We start from the raw sequence: 26,030 nt of genomic DNA on the forward strand, positions 1-26,030 counted from the left end.
TAATAATGATTTACTGTGCATATTAACTACATAGGCATGCAGATTAATTCTACCATCTCATAGTTTATCCAAATTTTTTAAGAACCAAGATGGCACACTTTTATACACTAAATGATATCAACATTGCATAATTACTCCTTTTAAAGAAACTGCAAAATAAGTTGAGAAAACAGTCTGTTTCAAAAGTAGTCCCCCGTAGGCAAGTTGCTATAGGAGGCCAAATCATGGGGGATATGATAGATTTTTGATTAGTAAGGGTGTCAAAGGTTATGGGGGTAGCACGGAATTGGGGTTGAGAGTAATAATAAGTAAGCCACGATAGAATGATGTAGCAAACTCAATGGCTGAATGACCAAATTTTGCTCCTATGTCTTGTGGTCTTGTGAAATCACTGGGTTAAACAAATGGTATGTTCTTCAACTAAATGTAGCTCCATTAACAATAATGCATGGGTTAAAATTATCAAGTCAACAAACCATTATATAATTAAAACATTCTGAATCCATCATCTAATTACTTGTAAGAGTACTTACCAATGCATTCCCCAATAGCTGTACGTTGGAATCCTGGCTGGCATCCCATAATGCATTGATAGGAACCAATAGTATTCTCACACTTCCAGATGCCACATAGAGAGTCAGCATATAAACTACACTCATCAATATCTAAGTAAATACAAGCAATAGGATGGAATATTTAGAAATACCATTCTAATACACGATAAGCGTGTATCTTCAAAAATACTAAGTTCTAATTAAAATTTGGAATAATGTTAAATTGTGAGTAATAGGTGTAGTATGAGGTGTTGCTACAGTATGTCAATGAGCATTTTGGCCATGGTAATTACTTAATAGTTGTTATACGGAGAGCAGTGATCGTAGTGTAGATCAAAACCTTAGAGTTGAGGAGGCAGATTCAGTTAGGTAGTTGATAAAAAGAAAACAGAAGGGAGGATAAGCATTGGTCTGAAGCAAATAGGGCACTAGAAGTTTATTAGTTCATGGAATTGGAGGGATAGGGTGGGTTGAGTTAGTCAGGACCCAAATTGAAACAGCATTATTAAGGCCTAAGGGTACCCAGCAAAGGCGTTGAACAACAGACACCTAGGTACCTGAGAGTGGTCACAAGGTGCAGAAAAGATTTATAAGAATGCTTCCAGGACTGAAATCCATAACTATAGACTGGATAAGCTGCAATTATTTTCACTAGAATGAAGGGATGATCTCAGATGTTTAAAATCTTGTGCTTTATAATATAGGATGTCTAAAATATAATATAATATAGGAAGTCTAAAACAAAAGGAAGTTGAAGGTGAGAAAGGAAAGATTTAAAGGGGGCCTGAAGGGCAAATTTTTTCATTGATTGTGGTGAGTATGTAGAAGGATCTGCCAGAAGTGGTACAGGCAGCTACAAATGCAGTATTTAAGAGACATTGGACAGAAACATGGATGGGAAATGTCAAAGAATGGGCCAAATGAAGGCATATGGGTCCAGTTCAGGTGATCACCTTGGTCAGCAGGGACAAATTGGAACACAGAACCTGTTGTTTCCATGATGTATAATTATGATTCTATTAAAGGAGCAACTAGGGCAATGTGGACCATTTGCATGTGAAGTTCTCATAAGAGGGGGACTGACCACATTTAATATGCATCAAATGGGGAAATTGCATTAGACAGCTCTTGATCCAGAAATGGCCTTTACTGTTTCTTTTCCAATATCCGTTTCCAACCTCTCTATACTGAAATAATCATGATCAAATTTCTAGATTATTTATTTTCAGAAAAAAGTTTGAATAGACGTTATTTAATTCAATGCATGGTTATTGTCATTGAAAATATAGGAAATGTCAATGATCTTTGACAAACAATAATGCAAAACAATTACAGTATACACAAATGAAAATTTGAAACCAGCACAAAAGAACATGAAATATACTTTTAGGTATTCTAAATCCCTTGCAGACCTTCAGTGATTTTGCCTGTATTAAGTTGCTTGTATGATGCTGCATGGTAGGTGTAGGGTCATCAGTGCATACTGTGAAGATTACAATTAAAAAAGACTGCTGAAGTGTTAGGCTATGCCTGAATGTACTACTTTGGGGAATAATAGATTTAAAGTAAGAATAGAGATAAGTAGCACCAGATCTTCGATTGAACCTGCATTTCTGGTGGCAAAATGGGAAGGCTATTGTTTTAAGCAGCCTGGGACCAAATTTTGTTGAAGGCATTACAAAGAAATAAGATGTAAAACCTTGCAGGTCTTCTTTTTTTAAATCTTATTTTCTGTTGCTTTGTTGGTAATGAGCTTGACATTCTTTGAGTTGTGCACTTTCCATGCACCTGTAATATATCCTAGATATTGCAATCTGTATAGTACGGTATACTTTAATACCAAAATAAAGTTACCAATGTTTTTGACGATTCTTACCAATACATTGTTCTGCTTCAGGTAAATGTGTAAACCCTGTCTGACATCTACACATATAGGATCCATCTGTATTTATGCACTGTCCACCTGAACAATTAGTCCCCTCATGGCATTCATCCACATCTGTAGGTTAAATAGAGCATAAAAAGAAAAGCCAAATAATTAGTGGATAGATAAAAATTAAATTTCTTACAGTAAATTGAATAGAAGGAAAACTAAGGACACATAATCTTGAAATAATCAAAGAGTCCTTGCAAATCCGATAAGTGAAAGTCAAGTTTATTATTATGCACAAGTGCAATGAAAAGTTTACTTGCAGCAGGATCACAGCAATGTAACATCAAAAAGCAGCCTTCACAAGAAACGTATATAGAGTATACACTTTTTACAGAAAAGTACAATTAGAACAAAAAATATAAAGTTCATTTTAGTGTGAGATGGTCAAAACTGTTATGATGTTGCTCAAGACCTGAATGGTTGAAGGGAGGTGGCAGTTCTTGAACGCAGTGGTGCAGGACTTCGGGTTCTGTACCTCCTGTCCACCAATCATCATCATTATGTGTCATGTTATATGACACTGGCGAACATGATCTTCCATCTATTTTTAATTTGGGAAGTTCTAACAAGCTCTTCAAATCTTTTGCCTGTCCATCCCTTGATGTAACTCATGAATATCATGTGCTGTCATCTACAACATTTTCTTCCATCAATATTTCCTGTCACTGCAAAATGTTCAAGGTTACCTTTCATCAGTACACTAGTAGCTGTGAGAAAAAGGCAAGAGTTGGATGGTCTGACCTTTGTTGATAGAGGTTGTCTTTTTGAGGGAGTGTCTCCTGTAGATACTACTCATTTTTACTATGTACTGTACCCGCTGTTATGGTTGAAATGACAATAAAAGTGACTTGACTTGATGACGGGGAGGGACGTGTCTGTCATGTATTGGACTAGTCCATGACTCTCTGCAGCTTTAGTACCTGTGCATTCAAATTGCCATAGCAGACCATGATGAAACCAGTCAGAATACTTTTAACAATACACCTGTAGATGTTTGTTAGTGTTTAACAATAAGCAGAACTCCTTTGGTCTCCTCAGGAAAGCACACTAGCACACCAGCTTTCTTATGATTGCATGTTATGATTGTTGGGCCTAGGACAGATCTCCTGATGTTAGCACCAAGAAATTTAAAGCTACTAACACTCTCAGCTGCTGCCATACTTCCTTTTCTTGAAGCCAACAATCAGCTTATTAGTTTGTTGACATCAAGCAAGAAGCTAGGTGACATCTCTTGCTCGAGTAAGTTCATTCATCGCCAGCTGTGATTCAGATTTCAGATTTGAAGATAGCATTGGAGCTGTACTTAGCCACACAGTGGATAAGCATGGTCATATTTCAATTAATGAAGAGTAGTAAGCAAAAAAAGCATGAAAAAAGCAAAAGTACAATGGATACTCTTTCTGGACTCCCAGACAATTAATTCCTAGTTCTTCCTTGTTTACCTCTATTAACAATTACCAAGTTCATTTCTGCCCCTCAATTCTCCATGCAAACTAACTCTTCTAAAGCTTACTATAAATCTCCAGTACTTGTGCCAGGATATCTGCTCTCATATACTGCACCCGATGTGACCTTAACTTACCTTAAATTTGTACCCTTTTTTCCAGCCTCTTTTCACACAGAATTCAAATTTGATTACAAGCTTATGTTACTTAGTCTAATATCTTTTGAGTGTTCATATGCATATTATCAATTGCATTACTCTCAACTAGTCTATTATCTTATTAACAATTTGTTCTTACAATTTAGTATTGTTTCTGGTTTGTTATTTTATGCTTGTCAAAGTGTATCAGTTTTGAAAAAGATCCATACCACTAAACCACTGATGTCTGGAAAAGTATCACAGCTAATAAACCCAAAAACCTAAAGACAAAATAGATGACACTAAGTATAATGGTTTGACAAATTAGCATAGAAACTAGAAGTATTTTTGTTATCGCTGCAACAACTATGCTTCAACGTGAAGAAGATGTTTGATTTCTACATGCCCTATAAGACCATAAGATATAGGGGCAGAAGTAGGCCATTCGAGTCTGCTCCGCCATTCAATCGTGGGCTGATCTAATTTTTCCAGTCATCCCCACTCCCCTGCTTTCACCCCATACCCTTTGATGCCCTGGCTAATCAAGAACCTATCTATTTCTGCTATAAATACACCCAATGACTTGGCCTCCACAGCTGCTCGTGGCAACAAATCCCACAGATTTACCACCCTCTGACTAAAGTAATTTCTCCATGACTCAGTTCTAAAAGGATGTCCTTCAATCCTAAAGTCGTGCCCTCTTGTCCTAGAATCCCCTACCATGGGAAATAAATTTGCCATATCTAATCTGTTCAGGCCTTTTAACATTCGGAATGTTTCTATGAGGTCTTCTGAACTTCAGGGAATACAGAGCTGCCATACGTTCCTCATATGGTAACCCCTTCATTCCTGGAATAATTCTTGTGAATCTTCTCTGAACCCTCTCCAATGTCAGTGTATCCTTTCTAAAATAAGGAGCCAAAAACTGCACACAATACTCCAAGTGTGGTCTCACAAGTGCTTTCTAGATCCTCAATATCACATTCCTACGCTTATACCCTATACCTCTAGAAATGAATGCCAACATTAGATTTGCCTTCTTCACAACCAACTCAACCTGGAGGTTAACCTTTAGGGACTCCCAAGTCCCTTTGCATCTCTGCATTTTGAATTCTCTCCCCATCTAACTAACAGTCTGCCATTTATTCCTTCCACCAAAGTACATGACCATACACTTTCCAACATTGTATTTCATTTGCCACTTCTCTGCCCATTCTCCTAAACTATGTAATTCTGTCTGCAGACTGTCTGTTTCCTCAACACTATCTGTTCCTCCACCTATCTTTGTATTATCGGCAAATTTAGCCACAAATCCATTAATACCATAGTCCTAATCATTGTTGTACATCATAAAAAGCAGTAGTCCCAACATCAACCCCTATGGAACTCCACTGGTAAACTACAGCCAGCCAGAATATTCCCACTCCCTGTTTTCTGCCGACCAGCCAATGCTCCACCTCTGTTAGTAACTTGCCTGTAATTCCATGGGCTCTTATTTTGCTAAGCAGCCTCATGTGTGGCACCTTTTCAAAGGCTTTCTAAAACTCCAAGTACACCACATCTACTGCATCTCCTTTGTCTACCCTGCTTGTAAGTTGCGCAAAGAATTGCAGTAGGTCTGTCAAGCAGATTTTCCTTTCAGGAAACCATGCTGGCTTTGGCCTATCTTGTCATGTGCCTCCAGGTATTCCATAATCTCATCCCTAACAATCAATTCCAACAACTTCCCAACCACTGATGTCAGGCTAACAGGTCTATAGTTTCCTTTCTGCTGCCTCTCACATTTCTTAAACAATGGAGTAACATTTGTAATTTTCCAGTCATCCGGTACATGCCAGACTCTATTGATTTTTGAAAGACCATTGTTAATGCCTCCGCTATCTCTCCAGCTACTTCCTTCAGTACCTGATGGTGCATTCCATCAAGTCCAGGAGATTTATCCACCCTCAGACCATTAAGCTTCCTGAGCACCTTCTCATTTGTAATTTTCACTGCACGAACTTCATTTCCCTGACACTCTTGAATGTCTGGTATACTGCAGACATCTTCCACTGTGAAGACTGATGCAAAATACGCTTTCAGTTCCTCTGACATCTCTGCATCTCTCATTACAATATCTCCAGCATCATTATGTATTGGTCCTATATCTACCCTCAACTCTCTTTTACCCTTTATATACTTAAAAAAAGTTTTTAGTATTTTCTTTGATATTAGTCACCAGCTTCCTTTCATGATTCACCTTTTCTTTCCAAATGACTATCTTGCTTTCCTTCTGCAAGTTTTTAAAAGCTCCCTAGTCCTCTATCTTCCCACTAGCTCTGGCTTCCTTGTATGCCCTCTCTTTTGCTTTTACTTTGGCTCTGACTTTATCTAGACTTTAGTTAATCGGGTAAATGATTATAAAGCAAAGATTAGGGAGGAAATACTTTTAAAAGATTGGGAGAGAATTATTTACTGGGAGAGAGTTAATGATATCAATTAATCTGCAGTGTTATATAAGAAAACAATCGGATACCAGCTAATGGTGTAAAATAAATAAAGTTTTGGCATTAAAAATATATAGAAAAAACACACTTTCCTCCAAAGCCAAATCAAATAAAATTGTGCTAGGATATTAATATCTAAGGTTTTAATGTCATTGAGCCTTTGCACGTCTGACCTCATTGCTGCATCCTTAACCATCCAATGATTCTCCATCTAAGTAACTTAAATAGTCATTAATCACTCGTTATTGTTAGCACTTTTGAGCAAGTGGCTCAATTGTTACACACTGAAATTCTGTATTTATAAACCACTTCAACAATATTTGTGTATCAAAGGAATGGTGGTATTTGTTAAATACTTATAACTACATCCATTGATAAATATCTGCTGTGGATACATTTTTGTCTTCAGTGGCCTGAGCATGCTACTTACTCATATTGCTTTGTAGCTACTAGTAAGCCCACAAAGCCCAGGAAAATAAATAAAAAGATGAAGTGTTTTGCAACCTGAATGTGACTTTTGCATGCATATTTTTTCAATCTTCCACAAGTGGATCCAGTTAACACCAGCTGAGGTAGCACTGAGGTTTCAATTGTAACAATTAAATTTTACAGTGTGATATGATACACAAAATAATGTTTGGAGTCAGACGTCCAAAATTCTATCAGTACAACATAAATCCATGAAATAATAATAAAATAAAGAAGACACTGCATCATATGCCTTCCTAATTTATTTTATTTAACAGAATAAATTTCAGAATTGGCAATTGATAATTAGTTTATTATTGTCATAGGTACCAAGATACCGTGAAGTTCTGTTTTACTTGCCAGCCATACAGATCTTTCATAACACGAGTTCAACAAGACAGTGCAAGCAAAAAGCAATAACAGAATGCAGCCTAAAGTGTTAGAATTACAGAAAGAGTTATTGCAAACAGACGACAAGGAGCAAGTGCCATGACAAGAGAGATTGTGAAGTCAAGACTTCATCTTTATCATACAAACGAATCACATAAAAATGGATCAGCCATGATGAAATGGCTGAGCAGACCGGATGGGCTAAATGGTCTAATTCTGCTCCTAATGGACCTACGGTCTTGTACACAAGGTCAATTTAAGAATCTTATGGAGCTGTCCTTGAGTTTGGTGATGCATGATTTTAAACTACTGTATTTTCTGCCTGATGCAAAGAGAGAGAAGAGGGAATGTCTGGAATGGCAGAGGTCTTTGATTATGTTGGTCGCTTTTCTGAGGCAGCATGAAGTGCAGACATATTCCTTGGAGAGGAGGTTTGTTTTTGTGATGGGCTGAGCTGTATACAATACTCTGCAATTTCTTGTGGTCTTGGGTAAAACAATTGCAATACAAAGCTGTGATGGGTACATGCTAAGTTTCCTTAGCCTTCTGAGGTGCACATTCTTGGCTGCAGCATCTACTTGGGTGGACCAAGACAAACTATTGATAGCATTTTGGATGTCTGACTCCAAACATTATTTTGTGCATCATACCGCACTATAAAATATGTTGAAATGCAACATTTTGTTGGCCAAATATGAAGTTGCTAGAGCGCAAGATTGAAGATCTGAGGGCAAGACTGTTGTACAAAGAGAACTGAGAGTCTGTTCCATTGTATGCTTGATTGAAGCATGGCTTTCTCCAGGCATGCCAGATACAGCGATCAAACCCGTAGCCTTCTCAATTTACAGAATGGACCTAATTGCTGAGTTGGGAAAGGCAAAAGGATGAGGTGTGTGTTTTATGATAAACTCTCATTGGTGTTCCGATGTGGTGGTTTTGTTAAACTCTTATTCCCCTGAACTTGAACACCTAACAGTCAAATACCATCTGTTCTATTTACCGAAGGAATTCTCCTCTGTAAGCCTAACTGCAACTTACATACCATCAGCAGCCGACTATAATCAAGTGCTTGGGATACTTTGTGAAACCGCCTCCAAGCAAGAAATAGTCCATCCCAAAGCATTTCAAATCATAGTCAGAGATTTCAACCAGGCTTGTTTGAAGAAATCCCTACCTAATTACCATCGGCATATAACCTGTAGCACCTGAGGTCCTAACATACTGGACTACTGTTGTATTAAGATTGAAGTGCCTAGCATCCCTTGCCCAGACTGCATTTTGGTACATCAGATCACTTGGCTGGCCTTCTCCTGCATGCAAACAGACAGAGGCTAAGGAGTAAAGCTCCAGAGATTAGGACAACAAAGAGGTTGTCACAAGAGGCAGAGGAATGGCTATGGGATTGCTTCAAGTCAGTGGACTGAGCCACGTTCAAGCCCTCATCTAGGGTTCCGAATGAATACACCATTGTTGTTGTGGACTTTATTAAAACAGCTGTAGGTGAGTGTGTCCCCACTAAATCATTCAGAGACTTCTTCAATTAGAAGCCCTGGATGAACCATGAGATTTGAAATCTGCTGAGAGCCAGATGAGAGTCTGGTTACCAAGAAAGTTACACGAGGTCCAGGTACGACCTCTGTGAAGTGACTGGGGAGACAGAGGCAGAGAGGGTTAGCAACTTTAAATTCTTTGGGGGTCTTATTTCAGAGGACCTGTTCTGGGCCCAACACATAAGAGCAATTATGAAGGAAGCACAGCAGCACCTCTACTTCCTTAGGAGCTTGCAGACATTCAGCATGACATCTAAAATGCTGACAAACTTCTAAAGATGTGTGGTGGAGAGTACATTGACTGGATGCATCAGAGCCTGATACGGAAACACTAATGCCTTTGAATGGATAGTTTCTACAAAAAGTAATGGATATGGCCTAGTCCATCACAGGTAAGGCCCTCCACACCTTTGAGCACATCTACATGAACCACTATCGGAAGAAAGTACCATCCATCATCAGGGAACCCCATCTCCTAGGATATTCTCTCTTCTCATTCCTGCCATCAGGAGGAAGATGCAAGAGCCTTAGGTCTCGCACCATCAGGTTTAGGAGCAGTTAGTCCCCCTCAACCATCAGGATCTTGAACAAAGGGGATAACTTCACTCAATTTCATTTGTCCTGTCATTGAAATGTTCTCACAACCAATGGACTCACTTTTAAACGCTCTTCATTTCAGCTTCTTTATATTTATTGCTTATTTATTTATATTATTGTTTCTTCTTTTTGCATTTGCAGTGTGTTGCCTTTGCACTCTGGATGAAAGCCCTAGTTTGGCAGTCGCTCATTGATTCTGTTATATAGTACTTACTATTCTAAAGGTTTGTTGAGTATGCCCACAGGAAAATGAATCTCAGGATTGTATATGGTCGTGTACTTTGAACTTTGATCTAAAAGTCAGTTTATTTTCTACTGCTCAAATATGATTCAGTTGAGGATATTAAATACCTTGTTTTCTAACTCATCATACTTGAATTTTATGTTCCATCAGTTAATTAACAAAGTGTAAGAATGTAAGAAATAGGAACGGGGGAGGCTAAACTGTTTATCACTTTTGGAGACAAGCCACCAAATTGCTATGACTGCAATTCTGGAAAAAAATGCTAAATTCCAATTAGTTTATGAAAACTTTTCACTTGTCTACAGATTAGCGGATTATGACTTTCAAGAAAAATTAACCATTTTAAAGTAAGTTTTAACCTAAAACATATTTTTAAAAATCTCATAACTTGATAATTTCTATTGACAAAGATGTCCAAACAAAAGTCTGGAAATGTGACATAGTTTGAGGTGGAAAAATTATCTTGCTGTAACATAGTATCCAAGAAATGATAACTTGGCTAATTGACAGTACACTCAGTGCACATACATTTAGCCAGAGAACTATCCAACTTTGTTTATTCAAGGCATTTCTGGCAATCTTTTCACTTCTAAAATTACAGTCATAAAATTGCAGCGTCTAAGCTGCTCAGAGCTAATGTTCTGTAATGGCAATGGATGTGTATCTGCTGTCCTCATTATTTGCAGAAATACTGTTTTCTTTATAATCATATTTTTACTATAATCCTAAAGGTTTTACTAATTAAATCAATTTTTTACTGAGGTTTAAAAGGGCCTGAAATTTCATTTCCACTCTAGGTACATTGTAAGTTTCAAAGTTCAAAGTAAATTTATTATCAAAGTATGAACATGTCACCATATACTACCCTGAGATTAATTTTCTTGCAAGCATTCCCAGTAGAACAAAATATATAATAGAAGCAATGAAAAACTACACAAATACTTACAAGCAACTGATGTGCAAAAAGAAAAACTGTGCAAGTACAAAAAATAATTAAGTAAATACATACTGAGAATATGAGCTGTAAAGTCCTTAAAAGTGAGTCCATTGGTTGTATTCAGTGATCAGTTCAATTTTGTAGTGAGTGAAGTTATCCATCTTGGTTCAGAAGCCTAATGGTTGAGAAGTAAACTGTTCCTGAACTTGGTATATGGTAACTCCAGTACCTCCTTCTTGGTGGTAGCAGTGAGAAGAGAGCAGGACACACAAAATGCTGCAGGAACTCAGCAGTCCAGGCAGAATCTATGGAAAAGAGTAAAGAGTTGACGTTTTGGACCGAAACCCTTCATCAGAAGAAAGCACGGCCTGGATGGTAGGGGTCCTTGATGATGAATGCTGTTTTATTATGGCAGCACTCTTTGTAGATGTGCTCAAATGTGAGGCGGAGTTTTCCTGTAATGGACTGGGCTGTAAGGGAAGTAAGGGGGAAGATGCCAAAATAAGAAGGTGAGAAGGGGAAGGAGAACAAGCTAGGAGGTGAGAGGTGAAGGCAGTTAGGTGGGGGTGGGGGGAATGAAGTAAGAAGCTGGGAAGTGATAGGTGGAAAAGGCAAAGGGCTATTCCAACTTGAGAGTGGCTTCATCGCAGAAGAAGAGGCCACGGACCGACATGTTGCAATAGGAATGGGGATAGGAATTGAAATAGTTGGCTATTTGGAAATTCTGCTTTTTGTGGATGGAGCAGAGGTATTTGACAAAGTGTTCCCCCAATCCCCATCGAGTCTCACCAATATAGAGGCTGCATTGAGAGCACTGGATACAGAAGATAACCCCAACAGTTTTGCAGGTGAGTTGTTGCCCCATCTGGAAGGACTGTTTGGGGCCCTAAATGGAGGTGAGGGAAGAGACAAATGGCTATGTGCAGCATTTCGGTCACTTGCAAGGATAAGTGCCATGATGGATATTAGTGGGGAGGTTTGAATGGACAAAGAAATCATAGAGGGAGTGATGCCAGTAGAAAGCAGAGAGTTGGGAGGGGGGAAGGAAGTAAAGATGCACTTGGTGGTAGGATTCCATTGAAGATGGTGGTCTTTGCAGAGAATGATATGTTAGATGTGGAAGCTCAGTGGGTGGTTAATGAAAGCAAGAGGAACTCTATCTTGTTAAGGCAGCAGTAAGATGGGCTAAACACTGATAACCCAGAAATGGAGACGATGTGGATGTGGAGAAAGGGAAACCCTATTATTTAAAGAAGGAGGACATTAGTTATGTCCCTGAAGACTTGCCTATTCTTGGGCATTGCTGTTTCCATACCAGGCCATGATGCAACCAATCAGGATACTCTCCATTGTTCATCTATAGAAGCTTGTCGAAGTTTTAGATGACATGCCAAATCTACGCAAACCACTAAGAAAGTAGAGATGCTGCCATGTCTTCTTTGTAATGGCATTTATATGCTGGTTTCAGGGCAGATCCTCTGATATGATAACGCCCAGTAATTAGAAGTTACTGAACCTCTCTAACTCCAATCCCGTAATGAACTTTGGCTCATAGATCTTCGATTTCATCCTCCTGTAGTCAATAATCAGCACTTTGGTTTAGCTGAAGTAGAATGAGATGTTCTTGTTGTGGTACCATTCAACCCGATTTTCAATTTCCCACCTATATGTCAATTCATCACCATCTTTGCTTTGGCCAACATCAGTAAATTTAAATACAGTGTTGGAGTTAGACTTAGCCTCATAGTCTTAAGTATTTAAGCAAGCAGAGCAGGGCTAAGCTCACAGCCTTGTGGTGCACCTATGATGATGGTTACTGTGGCGGAGATGTTGTTGCCAATCCAAACAGACTGGGGTCTTCAAGTGTGGAAATCAAGTACCCAGTGGCAAAAGAAGATATCAAGGCTTAGGTCTTGGAGCTTATTGGTTAGTTTTGAGGGTATGATGGTGTTGAATACAGAGGATATATTGCATGAAACTTAACCAATCCACAACAGCTTCTATGTTCAACTTGAGTCATCTGCTGTCTATTCTTATCTAAATCTATCAGCACACAAACTCTATCCCCTACTCCTTCCCTTCAAATGCATCATTTCTATTCAGTTCCATTGTTCCCTATATTAGCGAGTTTCATGTTCTCAAGATTCTTCTGAATTCCTTGGCATTTGGTTTACACAGATGCTCTCTAGTATTGCTCCCTCATAAATGGAAGCATTCTTTGTGTATCACTCTATTGAAACCAATCAGCATGTTAAAAGCCTCTGTTAAGTACTGATTTAACCATATATGTTGGCGCATGGCCAAGTGGTTAAGTCTTTGGGCTGGCGATCTGAAGGTTGTTAGTTCGAGCCTCAGCCGAGGCAGCGAGTGTGTCCTTGAGCAAGGCACTTAACCACACACTGCTGCTGCACGTCTATAGCCCACTGGCAGCGGTTGGTGCAGTATGGACAAGATATGTTGCCTAAGAAAGTTATCAGGCTATTCATTTTTTCCTGATATGTATTCCTTCAAATTTGTGGCTTTGCACTCACTCTACTGTTTGTTTTCTTTTTATAATATGGCAACTAGGACTATGTGGAGTATTTCAAGAGAGGTCTAACCAAAGTTCCATAAGATTTAACATAACTTACCCACTTTAATTTTGATCCCTCTAGCAACAAAACCAGATGCTTGGTTTAGATCATAAGACCCTAATCTATAGGAGCAGAATTAGGCCATTTGGCCCATCGAGTCTGCCCTGCCATTTCATCATGGTTGATCCATTTCCCTCTCAGCCCCAAATCTCCTGCCATCTCTCCATTTCCCTTCTTCCCCTGACCAATCAAGAATCTATCAATCTCTATCTTAAATATACATAAAGACTTGGACTCCACAGCTGCCTGTGGCAATGAATTCTACAGATTCACCACTCACTAGCTAAAGAGATCTCCTCATCTCCATTCTAAGAGGACACCCCTCTATTCTGAGGCTGTTTCCTCTGCTCTTAGACTCTCCCAATCTCCCATCCTCTCCACATCCACTCTATCAAAGCCTTTCACCATATTGTAGGTTCCAATGAGGTCACCATTCTTTGTTCTGAATTCCAGTGAACACAGGTTCAGAGCCATTAAATGCTCTTCATATGACAAACCATTTAATCCTGGAAACTTTTTTGTGAATCTCTCGTGAATGCTCTCCGATTTCAGCACACCCTTTCTATGATAAGGGGCTCAAAACTGCTTACAATACTCCCAATGAGGCCTCAACAGTGCTTTATAAAGTCTCAACATTCCATCCTTCCTTTTATATTCTAGTGCTCTTGAAATAAATGCTAATATCACTTTTGCCTTCCTCACCACAGACTCAAACTACAAATTAATCTTTAGGGAATCCTGCAAAAGGACTTCAAAATCCAGTTGCGCCTCAGATTTTTGTATTTTCTCTCCATTTAGAAAATAGTCAATCCTTTCATTTATTCTATCAAAGTGCATAACCATAAACTTCCCGACACTGTATTCCATCTGCCACTTCTTTGCCCATTCTTCTAATCTAAGTCCATCTATACCCTCTCTACTTCCTCAAAATGACCAGACCCTCCACCTATCTTCATTTAGTCTGTAAACTTTGCAACAAAGCCATAAATTCCATCATCTAAATCATTGACATATAACGTAAAAAAAAAAATTTAGTCCCCACAAAGACTCTTGTTGTTCACAACTAGTTACCGGCAGCCAACCAGAAAAAGCTCCCTTTATTCCCTCTCTTTGCCTTCTTTCAATCAGCCACTGCTTTATCCATGCTAGAATCTTTCCTGTAATAGCATAGGCTCATAGATTCTTAAGCACCCCCATGTGTGGCACTTTGTCAAAGGCCTTCCAAAAACCAAGTACACAACATCAAGCGATTCTGCTTTGCCAATTCTGCTTGTTATTTCTGCATAGAAGTCCAATAGAATTGTCAAGCTAGATACTTCCTTGAGGAAATCATGCTGACTATGGCCTATTTTATCATGTGCCTCTAATTACCCTGAGAACTCATCCTTAAAATCTTCCCAACCACTGAGATCGGACTAACTGCCCTATATAGTTTCCTTTCTTCTTCCTTTCTCCCTTCTTGAAGAGTGGAGTAACAATTGCAATTTTCAAATCTTCCAGAACCATTCCAGAATGTAGTGATGCTGGAAAGATCATCACTAATGCCTTCACAATCTCTTCAGCCAGCTCTTTTAGAACCCTGGTGTGTACACCATCTGGTCCAGGTGACTTATCTACCTTCACACCTTTCTGTTTTCCAAAAATCTTCTCCCTAGTAATGGTAATCTCACACACTTCAGGACCCCTGATACTTGGAACTTCCAACATAGTGCTAGTGTCTTCCATAGTGAAGAATGATGAAAAATACTTATTCAGTTCATGTGCCATTTTCTTGTCCCTCATTACTACCTTTCCAGTGTCGTATTCCAGCAATCCAATATCCACTTTTGCCTCTCTTTTACACTTTATGTATCTGGAGAAACTTTGGTATCCTCTTTAATATTATTGGCCACTTGCTTTGATATTCTATCTCTACCTTCTTAATGATTTTTCTAGTTATCTTCTGTTGGTATTTAAAAGCTTTCCAATCCTCAAACTTCCCACTTATTTTGATCTATTATATGCCCCTCTTTGGCTTTTATGTTGGCATTGACTTCCCTTCTTAACCATGGTTGTGTCATCTTACTTTTAGAATACTTCCTCTTTGGGATGTATATATCCTATGTCTTCTGAATAGCTTCAAGAAATTCCAGCCATTGCTGCTGTGCTATCATCCCTGCTAGTGTTCTTTTCTAATTAATTCTGGCCAACTCCTCTCTCAAGCCTCTTTAAATCCCTTTACTCCACTGTAATAGTGATACATCTGACTTTAGCTTCTCCTTCTCAAATTTCAGGGTGAAGACCATTATATTATGATCACTTGCCCCTAAAAGCTTTTATTTAACAAGTTCTCTAATCAATTCTGGTTCATTGCCCAATGCCCAATCCAGAACAGCTCATCCCCTGGTGGACTCAACCCCGAGCTGCTCTAAAAAGCCATCTCGTAAGCATTCTTGAGATACCCCGTCTTGGAATCCCACACCAACTTGATTTTCTCAATCTACCTTCATATTAAAATCCCCCATGACCATTGTAGCATTGCTCTTTTGGCATGCGTTTTATATGTCCCATTTTAACTTGCTGGTAAAGTACTTCCTACTGTTCGGTGAACTGTAAATACCTCCCCTCAAGGTCTTTTTACCCTTGCAGTTCCTTAGCTGTATCCACAACACCTTCTGACCCTATGTCATCTCTTTCCAATGATTTAATTTCATTTTTTACCAACAGAGCCATGCCAACCCCTCTGCCTTCCTGCCTGTCCTTTCAAAACAATGTGCAATCTTGGATATTATGGTCCTAGCTATACTCTTTTAGCCATGATTCAGTGATGCCTACAACATCATATGTACTGATCTATAACTGTGCTACAAGTTCATTGACCTTATTTTGTATTCGGCACACATTCAAATGTACCACCTTTATTCCTGTATTCACCCTTCTCAGCTTTGTCTGCCTTTTACAATGCAACTCATTTCTTTAGCTGCAATTTTGCCCTATCGTCAGCTTCCTTTTGCTAGCAGTTTCACCACACATTGCCTCTGTTTGTACCCCACCTACCTCATCTTCAGCACATCCGCTCTGGTTCCCATCCCTCTGCCAAATTAGTTTAAACCCACTCGAACAACTCTGGCCAACCTGCCTCCAAGGACATTGGACCCCCTCTGGTTTGGGTATATGTTGTCCCATTTATATAGGTCATACCTTCCCTTGAAGAGATCCCAATGATCCATACGTCTAAACCCCTTCCCCTGTCCCAGTTCCTCAGCCATACATTCACCTGCCAAATCATCCTATTCTTAACCTCATTGGCACATGGCACAGGCAGCAATCCAGAGATTACTACCCTGGAGGTCCTGTTTCTCAGCTATCTACGTAGCTCCCTAAAATCTCTCTTCAGGAACTCCTCACCTTGTCAACATATGTCATTGGTGCCATTATGTACGAAGACTCCTGGCTGCTCACACTCACACTTGAAAATGCCATGGATGCAATCCGAGACATCCTTGATCCTGACGCTAGGGAGGCAACATACCATCTGGGTGTCTCTATCACACTCACAGAAACTCGTCTCTGTTTCTCTGACTGTTCATATCAACACTGTAGTCCTCTTCACCTCTCTACTCTTCTGTATCACAGCAACTTACTAAGTACCAGTAACCCAGTCACTATGGCTCCCCACAATCAATAGTATCTAAAGATAGATACTTATTATTGAGGGGAACGGCCTTAGGTGTACACTGCACAGGTGTACACTGGCTGTGCTTTACCCCTACTTCTCTTGACAGTCACCCAGTGACCAGTCTCCCGCAACCTAGGGGTGAGCACCTCGCTGTAGCTCCTGTCTATCACCTCCTTATTCTTCCGTATGAGTCGAAGGTCACTGAGCTGCAGCTCCAGTTCCTTAATATGTTCTCTCAGGACCAGTAGCTTGGCATAACTGGTGCAAATGTGTTTACCTTCAGTCTCCCAAACTTCCCATATCCCACACACAGTACAAAACACTGCCCCTGGAGCCATTCCCACTATACTATGCACAAACAGATGATGAATGAACAAATAAGAATACAGAGAGAGTAACTTACAAGATAATCTACTTCAGCCAAACCTGATCTTGCCTAAGCCACCCTAAAGATCGGCCAGTTCACAAGAATGGCCGGTCTGCTTGCACCTGCGTAACTTATTTTCCCCCTTTCTAATGAATCCCTCTTGTTGACTGGTTGCTCAGTAACTCAGAGGAACTGCTGCAAAGCTCTGCCTTTAAAATCTCACTCACTGCCCTGATTAAGTAGTAAGTCTTTTCACGTACCCCTAGTGTGGACTGTCCAATTCAGAGAAATCTAGCTCGAAGCTCTGCTTTTTAAATCTTGAATGTGGACCTGACTGAAAGGTAGCTCTTTTTACACAATACCTCTTGCTGACTGGTCGCTCCTCAACTCAAAGAGAAACCACTGCGAAACTCTGCCTTTGAAATCGTGGTCACTGTCCGGATTAAAAAGAAGCTCTTTTTATGCACCCCTGGTATGGATTGTCCAACTTTAGTGACCTTGCTAATCTATTCCATTTAAACCATGTCAAAATCAACTTTTTTTCAAATATGTTGACCTTATTTTTGTTCTTTTCCATAATTAGCACAAAGTCTATTGTGATATTTACACTAGTACCGGGATACTTGCCTGCTTCTACTTCTCAATGGATTCGGTTCATCCTTTACTATTAGGTTGAATAACAAATTCTCCACCAATGAATTCTCTACAAATTAGGTTAGACTATACACCTTATAGGAATTTTACTTCCTTATTCTTGTTGTCCATTTAAAAATGATGCAGTTGACTTCCTTGAATTTGTCTCCATATTTCACTTGCCACACAACCTTCTTTATTAGATCATCTGTAGAATGCAGCAATTAGTGTGATTGATCCTTTTTAGATTTTATCTGGATCAATATGGATTCTATTTTTGCTTTCATTATAGCTGCTAATAAGAGGTATTATTTCACCTCCTCTTTCATCCTTTCTCCTTTTCCTAAATGGATTATATTCAGAATCTAGTCTAGTTCAGCTCAATGTGTCAACTGAAATTGTTTGCTAACAGTAATGCAGCAGATTGGGTCAAAGAGGTTAATCAAACTTAACATTTGGAAATATGAGAAGGAAAAAGACCAGAAGAAAATTGTGCGTTAACTAAATTCATAAGAAAAATATTAAAATGTAAGGTTGTAATGAAGAAATATAAAAATAGTGAAACAAAACACATATTAAATCAATGTTACTGAAAGATGCAATTAAGCCAATCTATTTAAATCCTTTCCAAATATATACAATCTTGTTTCAGACTTCTGGCTGAACTTGTTAGGAAAATATTCTTTTTCTATTAGGAGACAGGGTGGTCTATATTAGAACAGCAGCTACTGGAGGTAAATCAATTTTATGGAATCAAACAAATCTGTTTTATATGACAAAGACTGATTTTTCATTTTCAAAGGTATCTTTTTTTTACTTAATGCATGAGAAATGCAAGCTGGAAATGGAAAATCAATATTTATGGATGATCTAACCAATACTTCAACTCCATTTCCTATTTATTCTTTGTAATTGTTGAGCATGTTATTGTTTTAAAAATACTTTGACTCAGCCTTCCTACACTCAACAACTCAACCTTTATAGGTTGCTGGGGTAAATAATTCTAAAGATTCACAATCCAAGAAGTAGGATTCCATCTTTGCCATAAGGTTGACCCCTTACATTTAAACACTGTCCCCTGTTCTAGATTCTGGTATGAAGAAAAATTTACCCTCCCAAGGTTACAGTAACCTCTCTGAACTGTCTCTAATGTAAATTCATTTCATTAAATAAGGAAACCCAAACAGTTTGAGGTGGGTCACCAACCACTACCATCCACGTACAGGATGTAATTCTCCATAACTTGCACCATTTTTAACAGGATCCCATCACCATGCATATCTTTCCCACCCCCCCCCCACAACTTTCTGTAGGGATTGCTCCCTACACAACTCTTTGCCCCTTTGTCCCACCACAATGATCTCCCTGCTAGCACTTATCTTTGCAAACGGAACAAATGCTACACCTGCCCCTCCACCTCCTCCATCACTACCATTCAGTACCACAAACAGTCCTTCCAGGTGGGGCAACACTTCACCTGAGAGTCTGTGGGAGTCATCTACTGTATCTGGTGCTCCTGGTGTGGCTTCCTGTATATCAGTGAGACCCGCCATAGATTGTGGGACAGTTTCGCCAACCACCCTTGCTCTGTCTAAGACAAAAAGCGGGATCTCCCAGTGGCCACCCTTTCTAATTTTACTTCCCACACCCATTCTGACATGGCCTTTTCTACTGCCAGGATGAGGCCACAATCAGGACGGAGGAGCAACACCTTTTATTCCGTCTGGATAGCCTCCAACCTGATGGCATGAACACCAATTTCTCGAATTTCTGGTAAATGCCACACCCCCCCATTCACCATTCTCCATTCCTGCTTCCCTTTCTCACCTTATCTTCTAACTTGCCCATTATCTTTCTCTGGTACTCTTCCCCCTTTCCTTTCTTTCCATGGTCTTCTGTCCTCTCCTATCAGACTGAATTTCTCCAGTCCTTTATCTTGTTCACCAATCAACTTCCTAGTTCTTTACTTCATCTCCTCCCCTTCTCCTGCTTTCACCTATCACGTGCTATCTTGTACTTCTTCCTTCCCATCCCCCCCCTACTCTGACTTCTCCCCTTCCTTTCCAGTCCAGCTGAAGGGGCTCACCCCGAAACATCAACTGTTTACTCTTTTCTATGGATGCTGCCTGGCCTGCTGAGTTCCTCTAGCATTTTGTGTGTGTTGCTGGTGACATAGATGTCAAACAACAATGGAACCTCTGAAGCACACCATTAGTCATGGCCCCCAAGTTTGAGAACTCACCTCCCACTGTCACTCTGCTTCCGCCCTTTCCCTTTGCAGCCCTTCATAAATAAAGGCACAATATTTGCCATCCCACCGTCTTCCAGCACCTCACCCATGGTCAACAATGATGCAAATATCTCAACTAGGGCACTTCTAGATTCTTCTCTACCTTTGCACAGCATGCTTAAAGATACCTGGTAAGGCTCCAGAGACTGCCTATCTTCATACACTTTAAGATGTCCAGCACCTCCAATACTACATGCAAACTGTCTGCAAGATATCCTCATTGACTATAACTAGTTCCAAAATCATCATGTCATGTCTTACCAATTTTTATCAATGCACCATAGAGGACATCTTATCTGGATGCATCCCAGCTTGATATGGCAACTGTTCAGCACAGGACTGCAAAAACTGCAGAGAATCGAAGACACAAGTCAACATATCATGGGAAGTGGCCTCCCTTCCATGGACCCTGTCTCTATTTCTTATGGCTCCAGTAAAGCAGCTAACATAATCAGAGATCCCACCCACTCAGATATTCTCTCTTTTCCTTCCTTGACGTTGCAGCAGAACATACAAAACCCTAAAAGCATATACAGGATCAAAGCCTCTTTTGGTAGGCCAAATAGCCTAGCTCTGCTGCTATACCTTATGGTCTGTTGTGTATGTGGCCGTTTACACAACAATATCATTAATAAAAATGCCGGAAACGGGATCGATCTTAACAGGGTTCTTTACAAAAACCGAACTGAACACATATATACAGATTAATATGCGCCCAATAGCTCATGCTCAATATGTTACTATGACATAACATAGTCCCATATTATACAATAGGTTATATGCTACACTCCTCCCCTTTTATTTAAGTGTATTGACTTTTTTTTACACTAAGCAAATACTGTATATGTACCCTTAATATACAAAAGCCTACTCACTGTTTAATTAGTAACTTAATAATATGAAATTATAACAAAGTAACGTTGTAATAATAATAATAATTACAACTCAAGTCTTTTGGGGGGGTCTTCTCTGCCCCTCTGAGTAACATCTGTCAATAAACTTGTTTGTTTTAATAAGATTTCCATATAAAAGTCATGAAAAGTTGACCTCTGAGCATAGAGAGTTTCCATGGTCTGCTTCAAAGATGACTTGCCACCAACAAAAGAAGTGGTTGGTGATCTGCTGTCTCTACTAGTTATTCAAAAGTTGGGGCAATTCAATGACTTTACCAGTAATTTTTCACAATTTGGTGCAACAGTTGATTGAAATCCTGTTGTTCGTTCCATTGTTCTTAAGCTGCTGTTAAAGTACAGTTTTGCTGATATTAAGGATTACCTGCAGTGCTATCTGTCTGGCTCAAGAGGGAGAATTCCTTCAGATGCACATTCAGCACAAATGTGAAAATACAACAATAGAAACCTCACAGTTTGTTGTCAGAATTTGCCTCTGTTTTGATGCTGTTTCCCAACTTCTTTGTGAAAAACAAGACACATTGGCTGAGGATTCAAAATACGTACGTGCAAAAGAAACTTTCCCGCAAAGGATTAAGTGTATGATTCACAATGGAGGAAAACATTAGTTCAAGATTTACCTTGTGTGAAAGCTGTTCTGTTTGAATGGAACTGATTTTGTCCTCTGTTAAGTTTACCTTCTTCTCCAGCAACCTGGTTTTCATTTATTTCACCATCCTGAGTAATTTCTCCCCGAGGCTGGTTGCTATATTGTGGGCAGCGACCATAGCGACGACGAACAAAGTAAGGAGGGTAACGCTGTCTTCTGTAAGGCGGGACAATGCTGCTGATTTTGGTTTTCCCCATCTGTTGCTGACTCTGCTCCATCTTCTTTCTCTCCACTTTCAATGTTCTGTTGGTACTTACATGGTGGACCTTGGTGGTGAGGGTTGCAGCAATGATAACGATTTCTGTCTGTGACATATCGGCTTCCTTGGACTGGTTCTACTCCGGGACCAGTTACGTTTGCTGCTTTTGCACCCTTTTCACCTTCCACTGTGTCGAACTCCACAGTTTCACCGTCTCCAACACTGCAGAGGTACTTCCGTGGGTTATTCTTTTTTATAGCAGTCTGAAGTACAAACACATTTTCCTTGTATCATTCCTGTTGATGAATCCATATCCATTCCATACGTTGAACGACTTTACTGTTCCAAGAACCTTTGTTGCGATGACTTTCTTCTCCCCTGGGGATTTGGGTTTGTCTGGCTGTTGCTGCTGCTATTTGGATTACTGCTCACGGTGTTGACAGGCTGCGTGAGGTGGTTGCAGCTCGGGCTGGTCTGAGGTGGGGGCTCCTGGGCTCTCCCCAATTCTTTCTTCTCTCTAATATAATTCCTTTCCACTTTTTCTGTCTCCAGTTGCAGGAAAAGCTCTGCATTTCATATTCTTCACTTGCATTGTTGATCTAGTTTCTTCATCCTTTTCTGATACTCCTGCAAAGTGCCTTCCTGTAACTGCTGTAGCTGTCTTTTGAGTGATGTCAATTTCTCCTGGTACATCTGCTCTTTTACTTCCAGGTAGTCTTCATCATCCTGCTTACTGGCAATATCTGTCTTCCTGTTGGCGCTGTCTAAGCTCCTCCTCATCGTTGTAATAGTCGACAATGGGTGAGAGGAGAGCTGTGGACATCTTCCCCGCTGAGCTGCCCAGCTTTGTTGACACATCTAGTGTCTTGATGGTGTGCCAATCCAACTGGATTTTCCTGAGCCAGTCACTTCCCAACAAAGGTGGTCCTCCTTTTTCCAGTACATAGAGGTTCAGCTGCTGTGTTTTGTCCCCGTAGGACACTGTCACTTTAATTTTACCTTTGGGATGCACTTTCTGTCCTGTGTAAGTCTTTAGCATATTATACAGTAGGCTATATGGTACATGGTCTATCCTGTAACTTTAATACTATTGAATGGACTCTTGAACTCATGATCTACTCCATTGTGACAGTGCACCTTACTAGCCATCTGCACTGCACTTTCGCTGTACTGTACCATTTTATTCCGCAGTCTGTAATACCTTGTACTACGTCAATGCACTGTTGTACTGACATTTTTCACTGTAACTCAGTACATGTGGCAACAATAAACCAATTTACCAATTTACTTAAAGGTAAAACCAGAGGATAAGCATTCATTGAGATCCTTGCCCATCTCCTGTGACTCCATACATAGATATCCACTTTGTCTCTGAGGGGTCCCAAATTACTCTTTTCTGTTTAATTCATTTAATGTATTAAGAGTTTGTTAGCTTCTCTTTAATCTTCTAAATATATCCCATGCCTCCTTTTTTGCTCTGCTGATTTCCATCTAGGAAATACTCCTGCATCCCCTATACACATCTAGAGCTTCACATTTTCCCATGCTTCCTTTCATCTGACCAAGGTCTCAATATCTCTTGTCATTGAGTGTTCCTTACCCTGCCAGCCTTGCCCTTCAATCTCAACAGAAACATTTCAAACTTGATCTTACTTTTAAAAGCCTTCTTCTTGATAGAGATCTCTTTACCTGCAAGCAACCAGCTCCAGTAAATACAAAATACTCTGCAGATGCTGGGGTCAAAGCAACACGTTGGAGGAGCTCAGCAGTTCGGGCAGCATCCATGGAAATGAACAGTCAACGTCTCGGCCAGAAACATTGACTGTTGGTTTCCACGGATGCTGCCCGACCTGCTCAACTCCAATAAGTCTTTGCCAGCTTGTATCTAATACCATCAAAATTGACCTGGCCCCAATTTAGAACTTTGAATATATGGACCAGTCATCACTCTCCATAACTAGTTTTAAAAATAATAGGAAGTTTTTCTGGTCCCAAAGTGCTCTCCCACTTTAACATCTGCCACTTGCCCTACTATATTACCAAAGAGTAAAACAGCTTTGCCTTTGCCCTGTGTGATGTGTGATGAGCAAACCAGGCTGAGATGGGGTCCAGAGTTGACACCCCTGTGAACTACGCTGCTAACGAGAGAGAGAGAGAAGAAGAGGGGGGAGGCATCTTGCTGCAGATGCTGATAATGAGAGAGAGAGGGATGATTTAGTATTATGACTTCTTCACTAATTGTTTACTTTGCTCCAAGGACACTTTCTTTGCCTGCTCGTGTGGATTCCTGCTGAGACAGCAAGGCGGTACCAGGTGATGGACAGCTGATGGATGGCCGGTATCCTGTCAGGGGAGATAAAAAGCAAGTCTGCTGAGACACAAGCAGACACACCACGGGACACTGTAAGAGCATTGTGTATCCACGTGAAGGTGGGGGTTTAGAGGTTCGATTCGGGGGAATTGATCAGAGGCTCACAGTGTGTGAAGGCAGACTGGTGGGAGCTTGTGTGTGTGTTCACCCTCACCTGGGTGACAGGCTTACAACTGAAGAACGATCTGGCCTGGTATGGAGGGGTCACAGTCGGTGGCCACAACAGGTCAAGAGACAACGGAAGGTTTCCCTGCAACTGCATTACCTCTATCTCTCTCTCTCTCTCTCTCTCTCTCTCTCTATGCAACGGTACAACAGCAACTACCTCGACTTAAACTAAACTGAACTGAACTCTGCACCATCATAAGACTATTCATTTACCCCTAGACTTCGATAGAGCTTGGTTTTGATTTATATTTCCACACTTCTGTATATATCATTGCTAACCAGTTTTATATATATTTTCATTTTTACAGTACTGTATTACTCAGTTTACTAATAAACACTTTTAGTTACAGTAATACCAGACTCCAATGTATTATTCCATTTCTGCTGGTTCGGTAACCTGGTCACGAGGTACATGACACCTGGTAGGGCAGAATCAAATGCATTATCACTGAATTAAGTGATATGAAATACGTTGCTTGGTCCCTCTATATATTGCTTGAGGAAAATTTCCTGAACATACTGATAAGTTCTTAACACTATAGCAGTCCCAGTCAATGTTAAGATAGTTTAAATCCCCAAATGTGACAACCCTATTAGTCTTACAGCTCTCCACAATCTCCCTGAATTTTTGTTCCTCTAATTCGTGTTGACTCTTTTGGGCCTATAGTAGAACCCCAGCAAGGTGACCATCCTCTTCTTATTTTTCAGCTCCGTCTACAAAGCTTCACTGGATGATCCCTCATTAATTTCATTTCTGACTACTACCGTGATACTCCTCTCAATCAAAAATTAATTTTGCCTTAATCGTCTAAACCAAACTATTTCTCATTGCTGCACTACCCACATCCTTATCAATAGGGTGACAACAGAGGAGATGGAATATTTGGCTTCTAAGATGTCAAATACACCTAGCCAGTATCACCTAGCACTGCTCCTCCACCTTTCCCTCTTCTTGATTATCAGAACAGCCAAAAAACTTGTTTAGTATTCAGTTAGTTTATGAATCATGTATATTACATTTAGTAGGCATTTTAGTACCAGGCACCGACATATGTCTTACCTTCACAGCCTGTTCCATCAGGAGTGGTGATATAGCCCTGAGCACAAAGGCAGTAATAAGAGCCTCCTTCATTGTTTATACATTCTCCATTGGGACCACAAATGTCCTTAGTCAAGCATTCATTAATACCTGTGGAGCATAATGCAGTAGGTGTAACAGTACAGGGGAGTTCAGAAGCCAAAATAAGGGAAAATGCCCTCAAAATTGACTAAATTGAAATGGTTCATTACATATAACAAGCCTACTATTAACTGCTTTAAACTAAATAGGTGAGGGAGTGGTTTTGGAAAGGTGAAACTATGGTGAGTTACAGTGAAAGGATCAGCAAATACGCAAAGGTAATCATAGTC

At 40.0% G+C, this 26,030-nt stretch overlaps 1 protein-coding gene across 2 annotated transcripts in view; it reads right to left on the reverse strand.

Moving 5' to 3' along the window:
- Positions 1 to 26,030, reverse strand: part of LOC132389583 (latent-transforming growth factor beta-binding protein 2-like) — a 408,009-nt gene that overhangs the window by 77,875 nt on the left and 304,104 nt on the right. For both annotated transcript variants that reach the window (XM_059962068.1, XM_059962075.1), the window contains 3 exons: positions 25,681 to 25,809; positions 2,431 to 2,553; positions 534 to 665 (listed from right to left, as the gene is read on the reverse strand). In XM_059962068.1, coding sequence (XP_059818051.1) covers positions 534 to 665; positions 2,431 to 2,553; positions 25,681 to 25,809 — 384 coding nt within the window. The remainder of the gene's footprint in view (positions 1 to 533; positions 666 to 2,430; positions 2,554 to 25,680; positions 25,810 to 26,030) is intronic.

This window comes from Hypanus sabinus, chromosome 2 (assembly GCF_030144855.1).
Source record: "Hypanus sabinus isolate sHypSab1 chromosome 2, sHypSab1.hap1, whole genome shotgun sequence".
NCBI classification, from domain to species: Eukaryota; Metazoa; Chordata; class Chondrichthyes; order Myliobatiformes; family Dasyatidae; genus Hypanus; species Hypanus sabinus.